Source organism: Apteryx rowi, unplaced genomic scaffold (genome assembly GCF_003343035.1).
Source record: "Apteryx rowi isolate R43461 unplaced genomic scaffold, aptRow1 scaffold_81, whole genome shotgun sequence".
Classification (NCBI taxonomy): Eukaryota; Metazoa; Chordata; class Aves; order Apterygiformes; family Apterygidae; genus Apteryx; species Apteryx rowi.
Genome location: NW_020451105.1, coordinates 1,344,273 through 1,357,820, shown reverse-complemented (window position 1 = coordinate 1,357,820; position 13,548 = coordinate 1,344,273). Strand labels below are relative to the sequence as shown.

Genomic DNA, 13,548 nt, shown 5'->3' with positions numbered 1-13,548 from the left:
CATCTTTTACTGTCACAGCAATGCAGATGTTCTGATTTATGTTTCCCCTGTTCACTTTAGTGCGCTCCTGGTGGCTGCCTAATGGAATTGTGTATCCAGCTCAGTATCATCATGTTGGGCAAACAGCTGATTCAGAACAATTTATTTGAGATTGGCATCCCGTAAGTCGCAAGGTTTTGTACACGTGGCTTTTTACCATGTATACAATACAGTGTGTATGAGCTGCTTGTTGATATGAATTTGCCTTCTTGGCTAATGTTTACAGTAAGGCTCTGCCTGCTCTATATAGTAAATACTTTTGTTCTACAGCACCGTCAGCCAATGTGTGACACTGAACAATGCTGACATCTTTGAAAAGTGTTAGGGGATCTCTTGATTTCCTCCTGGTTAGCAGTAGGTGTAATACTGAACGTGTGATTCAGCTATGACAAAGTTTGAGTATCTATATATGCTGATCCATGGTAGTTCCTTTTAGTATATTGTAACTCTTGCATAGTTTTTATTAAAATATACATAGAACTTGTTGTGTCTGTTAATATAAAATAACTGTCAATCTTCATCCACCTGAGCAATGGGCATTGTAACCAGAATAGCATGCTAATGGAATCAATCCATTTCTTCCAGAAAAATGAAGAAATTTATAAGATACATGAAATTAAAGCGTCGACGTTCTTTAGACCACGAAGAGCACATGAAAAAAAAGCAACGTTATGAAGTGGACTATAACCTGGAGCCTTTCGCTGGACTTACCCCTGAATATATGGAAATGAGTGAGTGAGGTGGAAAGGAGGCATTTTAAGCCATAATTAATCTGATTAATCGGGATAGAGAGCTGATGTTTTTCGACTGCAGATTTGGTGGGCAGTGGATAAGATGCATGTTAACTTAATTACTGAAAGGTAGACTCTGGGACTGTAGCACATTTCAGCCAACCACTGGCTGCTACAGGGTTGAATTGTGCTATCTCGTGTTCATGATCCCTTGCTATAGCACTATACATTAGGTATTTTCTATCACGCTATGTGGCATGTTACTGCCAAGTTTTAAATGCAAATGATTTAATAACATAAAACTGAGATTCTTGAGGCATATTTTGTTTTCAGTTGCACCTAGGTTGGAAATAACTTATTTAATTTAATTCAGATGTGACAGTTTCCACTGTATTGTCACTCCAGATTGACTCTGTTTTCTGAAGTCTGGACTGAATCTTCTCAGAGATTCGTGCCTGTTGACCAGGTTGTACTTGACAGATCACATATATATATTTTTTTCAATTAATTCATTATGTTGAGCAACTAAGCCGATTGCTTAAATTCCACATTAAGTTAGCTCTGCATTACTGAGGCTCTAAAACTGCAATTCTCCTTCTACCTCCAAACTTGGTACTACTGAAAGGCTGAAAAGAACTGCTGTATATAAAGCTGTTTGCAACAGTATCAGAAGTTCCTGAAGGATCAGTCAAAAGAGCAATCTTATTTAGTATTTTCAGGAACAGCTAGGCAAAAAGATTAGAAAAGGGTAATGAAATATGTTAATACCAAAAATTAGCATGTATAGTAAAAACAGGGGCAGATTAGAATATCAGGTGACCTTGAGTTTCAGCATAGTCAAAACAGGATTGAAATTTAATAGTACAAAATATGAGGTCATGTTGTCAGTTCCTAAGAATAAGAATATATGCAATTAGTTACATCAGCAGCTGGAAGTAATAGAGGAAGAGAATGAYTGGGCTATAACAGTAACAGGATGAGGTTGTTATCAACGTGATGTGCTCACGAAACAAAAGCAAATATGATCCCAGGATACAGCAAGCAAGTTATTTCCAGTAAAGACAGAGAATGTCATTTATGAAGCAGGGGTAAGGCCAAGCTAAGCTAGAGCACTGTACAGAGTTCTTTTCACCCACGCTCAGAAGGGATGAGTGCAAACAGGGACAGGTGCAAGAAAGGCTGCTGAGATGATCAGAGGAAGAGATAGGTTGTTATGAGAGTACCAAAAACATCTTGGCTTCTTTTAGAATGCAGAATGACAGATCAAGGGAGCTAGAGATCATTCTCTTTAAATGCATATAGCGGGTTAACATTAGGAAGGGTGAAGACCTATGTAAACTAATGAACAAGGTTAACAGGACAACAAATAGATATAATCATGAGTAGATTTGGGCTGGCATGAAGAGGGTTTTTGAACTTCAGAAGACAAAGCTTCAAGGGGGATTAGTGAGGGCTCAAAGCCCGCCTGGTGGAGCACATCAAGTTCATTTAAGACCTAATATGGTCCCTGGAGGCAGCAGGTGACAGAACTCAATAACCCTGAAGAGCTGCTGTAATCCCATGTTCTTCACATCACTCCTACGGTCGAGGATTGTTGGGACAGGGTTTAGCCCAGCACTGCTTCCCTGGCTCCTGCCCTGCCCTGCTTGGAGGGCAGCACATGGCGCGGAGCAGATAGCACCAGCTTTGCCCATGCAGGAATGGTATTAGATGCTTCCCCACCTTTCTGGTTACTTTGCCTTGCTTGAACCAGCCCTGGCTTTTGGAAGATGGGCAATTGGCCCTAAAATGTCTGCACGGAGTACCAGTTGCTCCAACTGTGTCTAATGTAGAAAAATATGGTTTAGTCTCCCAACAAGTGGCGTCTTGTTAGGATTTGGGGGAATGGCACTGACATGATGCCGCATACATTTGACAAATACAGACATCATCCATTGAAATTGTTTTTTTTCTTTTCAGTTATTCAGTTTGGATTTGTAACCTTGTTTGTCGCATCCTTCCCACTGGCTCCGTTGTTTGCTTTGTTGAACAACATCATTGAAATCCGTCTAGATGCAAAAAAATTTGTTACCGAGTTGAGGAGACCGGTAGCAGTCAGAGCAAAGGATATAGGTAAGTGCATCTTGCTGTTGTTACTCCCTGTTTGTTTATTCCTAGATTGATGGCAGGATGTTGTTATGCTGAGTTAGTTTCATTAGCAGGAAGGTATTTATAGGACAATTCAAAACCTTAGACTGTGACTTAACTGTGAACTCTCATAATTTATCAAGCTTTTACTTTTAAAATAGAAAGAGCAGTGCTTTAAATTCAGATTAATATTTTATTAAGTAAACAATATCACTTTTCAAATCAAAACAATCAATGCAACAGTGAAATATGTTGCAGGGTTCTGCACATCAACAGTTCTTCCTGGCAATGCAAGTGTCTTGCAGAAGCAAAAATCTCTGCATTTAATTGTTCTGGACTGAGCTGGAGAAATACACTTGGGAAGGAAGGAGAGGAGCCCAGAATGTTGTGGATAAACGTATCCCTTCCTATTCAGCATGAACGTCAAAACTCAGCAGCTTGAAAGCTGCAGCAATTCTAGCTGGAGCCAGGCTCCACAGTTGTACAATGACAGCAAAGCAGTCTGCCTTTTATTGCTGAGGGGCTAAGAACGAGGTATATATGCAGTGATGAAGCTACTTCTCCTAGCTATTGGTTAACTGGGATATTGGAATCTTATAAGTAAAAAGCTCATTAAAATAATTATTCATATTACAGAGGAAGTCAGCAAGAGCAAAGAAGTTTACTATGAGTTACCAAACTCTGTGTTATTTCTGGTATTGTGCACAGCAAGCAGAGTGTTTCTGAGTGCTCATCCTAGCACTCTAGGATTATCCTAGAACTGAAGAACATGTTGTATTTTGTGCTGTTGCCTTCACCATGACATTGCTTCTGCTGTGCTCTGTGGCTATCTTATTTGAAGCTGGGGACAAGGTTTTTTGCATTTTTTTTTTTTCCCCAGGGAGTATTAATTGCAATTTATTGCCTTCCAGCCCCCTCAGAGAATCCCCATAGTCAGAGATCATGAGATGGCTGTAGGCAAACCAGACAAGTTTTTAGGCAGGCACCAGCAGAATCAATAAAAGGAGAAGGCTGTGCCTAGTAAAGGCTGTATGTAATCACTGGCAGTGAGTGGAGGTCTAGCTTGGCTGCTGCTGGTATTGCGATGTATTTTCCTGACGTTAAATTCTGTACTCTGTTCAGGCTGACTTATGTATGCTGTGCCATAAGACCAAAACTATATGAAGTGTGAGTCAGTTATCAAGCGAAGGCTTCTGTCACACCAGAAGAATCTTCTGGAGATGTAATATTGTATAAAGCCTCCTACATTTTCCTTCCTCTTTAGCTCCAGAACAGCAGATTGGCTCATCAGGGCTGTAACTGCACATATCTGATAGCAGCCCTCAATTTTTCTATCACCCATATTTTGCAGACCTCAAAGGTCAGAGATTTACCCTTTCAAGTAGTACAGGATCAGGCCATACATTAGTTTACATACATTACTTGCAAATGTACATGGCAGTTAAGAGAGTATCTTTAGCCCTTGATTTAACAAAGATACCTTCTGCCTTTCCCACTAACTACCAGTTGTTACTACTGATTCTGACCGTGAACAAAGATATGCTTCGGGTGGGTTTTGAAGAAATAATGGAAAAGGGGAATCAAGCTTGCTCTTACTAAGTATATAGTACTGAGTCCTGTATGTCCGTATCTACTCCACCCTTCAAGATGAGTTTCACCAAGGGCCAGAGGAGTCCAGATCCAGGCTGCTGGGTTTTTTTTAGTGAACTGTGGTTACATACATACTTCATTAGACTCTGTAGTTAAAAATTAGGTGCTTAAATGTAGCTTTAGAAAACAGAGTTGGGCTTCCTTTGCTTGCAGGTCTTTAAATTAATCTGTTATAAGTTGTTCTTTTTTTATTTAAAATATAACTACAGTTTGGCACAGTCATAAGCGTTCTTAACATTGTTAACTGAAAATGTCATTTATCTAATTCTAATGACTGGAACAGCATTTACATGTTTGTCTCCTTCCTTAGGAATCTGGTATAATATCCTCAGAGGTATAGGAAAGCTTGCCGTCATAATAAATGTAAGTAACTCTGCATGAATAAAATTTTTAATTCAGGAGTCTGGCTCTTCCATTCTCTTCCATTGGTTTTATTTCAGCTTAAATCCCTTAAATTGAGTTAAATCATGTGCTATAGAAATTTTCTCAAATATTAGTGAATTGGATCCAGTGTTTGTTTGAAAGTTGTGATAGTTTTGCATATTGGTGCATTGTGGAGAGAAAATGGCAAAATTTAATACTCAGAATGATAGGGAGAATTGGCAATCTGAGTAGTAGCAATAATATTCAATAATAAGTAGCCATTGCGGCTTTTTTCTAGAATGTTTTCATAAAACAGTCTTGCTCTTCAAACAATTAAGACCACAGCCATCTGCTTAAATACTTTTTCTTCCTACTTTACTATTATGAAATATGATCACTAAGACTATATATTTCTTAATTTCAATGACAAAACCTATTGCCACAGAAGCTTTTAGGGTCGGATAGTCAACTGGATATGAATTAGTTTGGCTCATCTGAGTGTGATGTCCCTCCATTGAAAATCTGGCCTCAAAAGTGTTACAGTCTACTATCTATCACTCAGCTCTGGAAATCAATGAAAATATTATTGTTTATTTCAACAGTGACTACCCCAGCCCTTAGAAAATTACACACCTTATTATCAGTTTTCATTGGATCATCTTCATTCTTCAAAAAACCTGTATTTTGTGGCCATTTGTAAACAGATTATCTCTCACTTTGCTTCTGTTACATTCATTTATGTAGTTACCTCATATTCTGTATGAATAGACACCCACCCTGGTCATCCTCAAGAATGACAAGTAGAAAACATGTTTATAATGGAGCAAAATAGAGGCCATGCAGGGCTGACAGCCATGGGTCCATAGGCCCCCTCATTTTTTAGAAGTCTGTTCTGAAACTGCCACTTCCCGACAAAGCCCTGGCGGTTGGACACATGTCACTGCCGTGCCTTTCTCCAGCTGGGAGATAAGGAAGCAGTGAGGGCTGCTGAGGCTTTGCAGCCCGTGGGGCTCCTGCGGCGCAGAGGAGCTGCTGCTTCACTCGGTTTCCCCAGCCCCGGGAGTGAGCTCTCGGTTGGAGCAAATCCGGCCTCCCGAAATCAACAGAAACACTTCTGTTGGCATCCAGGGGCTGGATCAAACCCTTATTGCCAAGAGGGGAAATCCCTTCACTTTGCCAACAGGTGTCTGTTGTTCTATGGCCAAACCATTCTTATATATCGGTGTGCCGCCTTAATTTGTCTTTACCATTTCTCTTCTTTTCCTTTAGAAATAATTTCTTTATTTTTCTGTTTTCTTCTGTGTAGCTTCTCTTTGTCATTATCTGGTGTTATTTTTCCCTCTTTGATCTAACTACTGTCCCTCTTTATCATAAAAAAAGTAAAACATTTTGTACTGTGTTTGTTCCACATGTACGTGAGATTTACGCCAGTGAGAATGTTTCATAATAATAATAAATGAGAAGGGCCAAAGTTATGAAGAACTCAGCTAAACTGGCTGTCTTATATTTTGTGGATGACATTTTTATAAAACTTTTTTAAATAACCAAATAACAGGAAATTTTTTGTGACCATAAAAAAAAAAAAAAAAACACTGGCTGAGTCTGCCCATCCTTTTATCTTGATGGAGTTAAAAAAATGCATAAAATAAATTCTCACTACAATGCAAAGGCCCGTTAAAAGGGTCAATTCTCTGTAAGTTGTTCGCAGAACACAGAAGTACATCTAAATGAATCAATCAGAGCTTATACAGTCCATCAGGGACAAGTTGTAATTGGAAACAGCACTGTGTTTTGCTTTCCTCTGCTGTTGGGGGGCACAACAGCCTCATTCTGCAGGACAGTTCAAGTGGTTATCCACATAGAAATCTTAGTCAACATGGACCTGCTCCATTTAATATCCTTCAGCTCAAAAGGATAAGCAGTAAATACCACCTTGTTGCAGCAGTTACTACTCCATTTTTAGGGCTCCATAGGCTGCAGTCTCCCCTTTTCTTTCTGAAGCAGCCCCCTATACAGCAGTCCCCAATTCACATGATTGTTTGGGCAAGATGTGCTTGAATATATTATTAACTAAACACTGTCTGAATATTGCGCTCATTTTTTACTCTTATGGCTTAGGCATTTGTGATCTCATTCACATCTGACTTCATTCCACGCCTCGTGTACCTGTATATGTACAGTGAGAATGGCACTATGCATGGCTTCGTGAACCATACACTATCCTCTTTTAATGTCAGCGATTTTCAAGCAGGAACAGCTCCAAACGACCCTATGGATCTTGGCTACGAGGTCCAGATATGCAGGTATTCTTTTGAATGATAACTAATCTTAAGTGTTTCCACAGCTAAGAATGTGACAAATTTTTTTCATTCCTGGGGTAAATCTAGGTCCCTTGTTTGTGTTTTCAATACCTTCTGAGCAGGCTGGTAGCCTTTTATATCAGGTAGAGCCATTGCCTTAAAGTCTTGGCTTGCAGATAAAGCGACCACAATGCTTGAATATTAAGTACTGCTTATTTGCAGAAAGACAGGTTAGCGTTGTTGTGTTCGGTGTTTGTCAAGGAATTTGCAAAGATTTTGACTATTGATTATGCATTCATTTTTTTTCGGAAAAGGATATAAATAATGACAAACAGATCCTTTAAGGAAACAAGGTTACTGTGATGTCACATCATTGTATCGTACGCTGCTGACATAATGACTGTGACTTCACAGTACACCTCTCATTTTCGTCCAGTTTTATAGTAATTTCTGATTATATTAATAGCAGCTTTATCTGCACTGGAACTTAAGGCCCACTTAAAATGTTATTGTACAGGAAATTTGCATGTGTATAACAAGTCCTACATGTTATTTTCACTATTAAAAGAAAGTTGTTGTTGCATATTTCAGCTTATCAAGCAATCTAGGTCAGTGCTGAAATCCATGCTTTGCCTAGGCTTCCTTAGATATGCATCATCTTCAAAACAAATGTTTTAAAGCTTATAATTGGGGACCAAAGCCAAAAGTAACAGTGAAAGCACTTAGAACAGTGAGGCTGTAGGGGAAAATGGGGGTGAAAAGGAGAAGAGGGGAACAAAGAAGGCAGAGACATTCCAAGGGAGAAAAATAAAGATAATTTTGGCATGCATGTACTGGAAAATTACAGAAACTGACTGGGGGAAAATACCTATATAATTGTACTATTTTTTAATTTATGCTCTTTATAAATCAGAATAGAGCAAGTTAATCTGCTAAAATGACTGCTCAACAGAAAAATCACTCTTATTCTGAGATGAAAGCTAAAACCAACAAGAACTGCTCAAATCTTAGCTTTTGTTCAGTTTTCCTTTTCGTGGTTTTCTCCTGGTGATCTTTGGGGACATGAGAAATTAGTTTGGCAGAAATGTTTTTAGCACAAAACCTATAGAAGGGAAGTCTTAATGTCATGGTCCAATATACAAATGCCAGTTTTTTCTACTTCATAGTCCCAGCCTCTTTCTTCTTTCCATTCCATCATTTATCTCACGTTTGAGGGATTTTTAAATCATATTTGAAAATATGGAGGCGTAATTCCTTCAAAATATTGACAGGATGCTGTGGTTTAAATTTACTTTATTTTTCTTGGTCCCATTTCTAACAAGGTAATTAGCTCATAGATTTTCCGTATGCCATAGCTAAGGCAAAATTCTCCTGTTCTCTCTATACAGCAGAATTTGACTGCAATCTTTTGCTGATCTTGAAAATATAGAACTCCACATAGTATAATACACTCAATAGATCTGAGACCAGTATTTTCGTCTTCAAATTTAGTCTGAAACCTTTTTTTTTTTTACCAATTTTAAAAGGGAATAAATCATCTGAACTTTGTAGTTTACCCCCTCTTTATGCAGAGTTCATATTATTTGTACTAATCAGAGGGTATTAAGATTGAATTTTGATTAAAACTGGAAGGCTGTGGGAGGCTGTCAGCTTTGTCTTGTTTGTGTGAGGTTTGTACAGTTATGCTGTAATAGCAAATTTGCTTTTAGACAGTTCGATTCACTGTTTGACTATTAAGTATTAAATGCTCAGTATGCTAAAATTTCTAAATGACATCACTGATTTACTGAGTCTTGTTTTGCAGATACAAGGATTATCGAGAACCCCCTTGGTCTGAAAACAAGTATGACATTTCAAAGGACTTCTGGGCTGTCTTAGCAGCAAGATTAGCATTTGTGATAGTTTTCCAGGTATGTTATACAGCAGGCACTTTCTATATAAGAAAAGAGTTATCACTTTCTGTATAAGAAAGAAAAAGAGTTATCATATTTCTTCAGCTAAATAAGGCAGGCCACCTTTGGAAATAATTTATTAGGGCAAACAAAATATCTCCTTTCACAGCTGTTTCATGTAATAGCAAAGGAATTTGCCCATCCTTATTCATCCTCTTTCTCCCTCCCACCCAGCCCCAGATAGGTAATCCCCAATGGGTAATTTCATCCGCAGGGACTGCCTGAACTGCTTTGATGCAGAGCAATGTAATGACCTTAGTGAGCAGCAAAGCACAAGGATGATACTGATTAGGTCCCACCAATTTCTCCAGTAGGATATTACATATTTGCTGAAGAAGTGTAAGTTTTATTCCAAATCATTTCTAGATCTGGCCAAGATATGAAATTTCTGAGGTTTCCAAATTAGATTTTATCTCAAATTTGAATGAGATGGCAAAATCTTGTAATTTTTCACTAAATAGCATTGTTCAATCACAACAGTTATGTTGGTTATTGTGATGTAGGTGTTTTAAGAGTCTGCCTTATTTAAACAACTTGTTTCCAAAATTTTCCTTTTTTGACAAAATATGTATCTTTCTGTGAAAGACTTCACTTTCCTTGAATCAAGATTTTAAATTAAAAAATTTCACTTTTATCTGCTTCTGCCTTGCTGATGTAAAACTCATAAGCCACTTATCGATTATAGTATTTCCTTCTAAGTGGCTTTGACAGTATTTGTACATAAATTAGAAAGATCTGTGCCTGCCATTTTTCTGTTCCTTCTAGTATTGATAGGAAATTGAGGTAAATTTGGCTCAGGATCAGACTTGTGACATGCAGTTGAGCCCAACTCAAATGTTGTCCTTCATTCTTCCTTCTAAAGTACACTGAAAATAGCCCATTCCCTCACAGTCATCTTTTCATTTGACCTTGCTGACATTTTCTCACAATTTCATTTTCAGAACTTGGTCATGTTTATGAGTGACTTTGTTGACTGGATTATCCCAGACATTCCCAAGGACATTAGTCAGCAGATTCATAAAGAGAAAGTTCTCATGGTGGAGGTCTTCATGAGAGAAGAGCAAGGAAAGCTGCAAATGCTAGAAACCTGGAAAGATAAGGACATGAAAAAAGGTGAAAACTGTAACAGTCACAGCCCCAAACTCTCCAGGAGCCACAGTGGGAGCTTGTCCTCCTGCCATTTGTATCCCGTTGACATATAGAAGAGGAAGGAGTTGAGCATATTGGGGCATTCCACTGATGAACAGGCCATCATGGAAAGGGCAGGACTTGATTAATACTGGATGACCTGGTGCCATGTTTAAGGATGTGCTGCCGTTTTGCACCCATCTTTGTGAGGAATGCTCTTCTTACAAATATGGAGGACCACGTTCTATTTCTGATCTCTTTTTTTTCCTTTTGCACAAGCAGTAATGCAGGGAATTTTTATATTTCATTGTTAGATAACACTATTGATGTTGGTGTGCATTAATAAATGCAGGTACTTAGTACATCTTGATAGAGATATTCTCTGAGAATTTGACCTTAGCCTATTAATTAAGTAAATAAAGGTAAATTTTAAGTAATAATACTACTAATAATTTAAAATATTTTTTTGGAACCCCAGGCTTGAAGATCTGTGGGGCAACTCTACAAAGTATATGCAAAACAGTTTTAGAGTGTGCTCTAGTATTCCCTTTGGCAGGAAGAGAGAAACGATATAAAGCTTACCAGACTGATTCACTTTCAAAGATATGGTTTAGCTCTGCTGGCAGACTTCTGTATTTGAACCTGCAGGTCCAAGACAAACAAAGCTGCCATTGAGTCAGCTAAGGTGTAGAGAGAAATAAATGTGTGGGGCWCTTGTGGCAACCTGCTGTGTACTTGAGAACTCCACTGGGGCACTGTTCTGTTCAGAAACATCAGAAAATTGCATCAAAATTGAATGCCTTTATCTTCATCCCAGTTCTGCAACCATGGAAAGCTGCTTGCTTACTGGAAAAGCTGCTTTTACCAATGAACAACTAATGTGGATGAAGCTATCTCAGTGCCCCAGCCTGCATCATATGCATTTGAGCATTCCCCTGGAGATTCCCCACTAGTAGCCATGCAGCAGCAGCACAGTTTCTGAGAACCTCCCAGCAGGTAGATTATCACAGCGCATTTTGTTAAATGCCCTGAATTAATGAGCACGTGTAGAGCTCCAGTGTCTCTCACTGCCCTGCTTAGTCCTTGGACACTGTTCCTGAGGAGTTACACATTTTCCCATTATATTAGCACATCTCTTCCTTAGCCAGGTTTTTCTCTGTAGCCCTCTGTTCTCTGCAGGAGAAAGGAGTCTGCACCCATTTTTCACGGCCAGTTGCCCCTGCAGACTTTGTACTATTGAATGGCATCTCCCAGAAGCTATGCCAAAAGGGGTAAATCCAAACCATATTCCACATACTGTCTTCAGTGGAAGTTTTGCCTGCACTGGGGCTACAGGACCAGACCTTCAGTTACAGGACTTTTATTTTTGTCTTAAAATACCCTAGCTTTTGTACAAGGAACTTCCTTAAAGTGTTAGTCTAAAATCCTTACTTATGAAGCCTATCTAAATCTCATCAGTGCAACTCTTTTTATGTATCGTACATTTTAGTTTTGCTTTGTCAATGATAAACTGCACTTCCAAATAATATTGGTGCAATTAATCTCATTTCTTTTATTGCTGTCTTGTCCATGGCACTTACGTAACAAGTATAAAACTGAAGAATAAAATAAAAGCTAAAGATGTTCTTTAAAGTCTAACTACTGTATGGTTTGTTACAAAACCAAATGTCAAGACTGTTTTCAAGAAAAGTTAGTTTCTCTTTTTCCATTTCTTTTTTCTTTGCCAAACTAATTTAAAGATTAATGCTAGAACTTTAAAAATGCCATATTTAGCTTTTGCTATATTTATTTGTTTTAAAGTATGTGATAAACTTGATGTTTTTCTGTGGTCTGTCCAAAGAAGGTACCAGAAAAGAAATTGTGTGGAAGAAAGAGAATGATATTAACCAAATACTCTTAAAGCTAATTTAAAATATTGATCCAACCAAAGATTTTTATTAATAAAGGGCTTCTATTTTGCTAACTCTTGTTTCTGTTGTATTTTGACTTGCAGGAATGTCACTATTTTTAAAATTTGTAACTTATGATAGCTTACTATTATGGGGCCAAATCCTGCCCAGTTTATTCACATGATAAGCATTATGCCTGGTAGTAAGTGTTTACAAGATCAGGCCCATTGACTGCAATAGAACTGTGAATGTGAATAAATTAAGCAGAATTTTGTCCACAAATCCTGTTGGAAAAATATTCTTCCTTTCATTCCTTGGTAGCCCAAAAGTTCTACAAGAAAGCCAAATATGAATTACCTATTCTGAAGACAAATGTTAGGAAACTTCCTCCAAAGGAATTTCATCTGTAAATATTTATCTAAAAGTGTTCCCAGCTTAATACTGACATTCCTGTAAATAGTAAAACTATATCCTGAACACACATGTATCAGAATTTTTCTTTATTTGCTGAAATCATAAAATAGTAACAGTTGCTTATACTTTCTTTTGTACAGTAAAATGTTTGAAATGGAATTTTGTATGTAAAAACTGTATTACTACTTAGATAATGGTAAGACTCTTTCATGGAATCATTTTTTAAGAAAAGTAAATATATACTAAATCTCTTCAGTTGTTTTTTTTCTTTGAAAATTTACTTGAAATATACTTAAATATGCAAAAGTTCCTCCTTTGAGACAGGTTCAATTTCCAGCAATCCTTGTGCTCCAAGGATGCAAACGTGAGTACTAGATCTGAGTTATAAACCAAATCATGTCACAGTTTGCATAAACTGGTTCTTTGATACCCTTCACAGTGCTTCTTATCTACTCAGATAGTAGAGACCAGAACTGAGAGATTTTTTTGCAAATATTGGCTAATTCATTTGTAGACATCTTCCTGACAGCTGAGAGTGCAAATCCTGCACTCTGGCTGCTTTAGACACCCATTTTGAGATGAGATGAATCTGTGTCCACAGAGGGAGGTTTGGCTGCTAGCACAGACAAAGACATGAAATCCTGTCCTGGGAGCTTTAATTTTCTTGTCTTTAGTCTTAAGCATTTAGCAGAATGTAATGGGTAAGAGTTTTCACTAAGTTATTTGAAATGGGCTCCTAACAAGGAAGAATGTTATTTGGTTCATTCAGTCTAATTGAAAAAAATGTATTCGTTATTAGAGGAAAAATGTTGAATGGTTAAAGAATTGAATCCTTCAAGTACATCTTGCTGACCCCAGCTCTGAAGTGCAATAGTGCAGGAGGCAGAAAGGCTCTGCTGCGTAGTTCACAGTCTTACTGGTGTTGTGTGACCGAACAAACAACGCCGGGCTCCGA

The 13,548-nt window shown here is 38.0% G+C and overlaps 1 protein-coding gene across 2 annotated transcripts in view; it reads left to right on the top strand.

The window, feature by feature from the left end:
- Positions 1 to 10,625, top strand: part of ANO1 (anoctamin 1) — a 50,710-nt gene extending 40,085 nt beyond the window's left edge. For both annotated transcript variants that reach the window (XM_026089369.1, XM_026089368.1), the window contains 7 exons: positions 61 to 161; positions 625 to 770; positions 2,730 to 2,882; positions 4,858 to 4,910; positions 7,029 to 7,213; positions 9,015 to 9,120; positions 10,104 to 10,625. In XM_026089369.1, coding sequence (XP_025945154.1) covers positions 61 to 161; positions 625 to 770; positions 2,730 to 2,882; positions 4,858 to 4,910; positions 7,029 to 7,213; positions 9,015 to 9,120; positions 10,104 to 10,364 — 1,005 coding nt within the window. In that variant the 3' untranslated portion in view covers positions 10,365 to 10,625. The remainder of the gene's footprint in view (positions 1 to 60; positions 162 to 624; positions 771 to 2,729; positions 2,883 to 4,857; positions 4,911 to 7,028; positions 7,214 to 9,014; positions 9,121 to 10,103) is intronic.
- Positions 10,626 to 13,548: the final 2,923 nt, after the last annotated feature.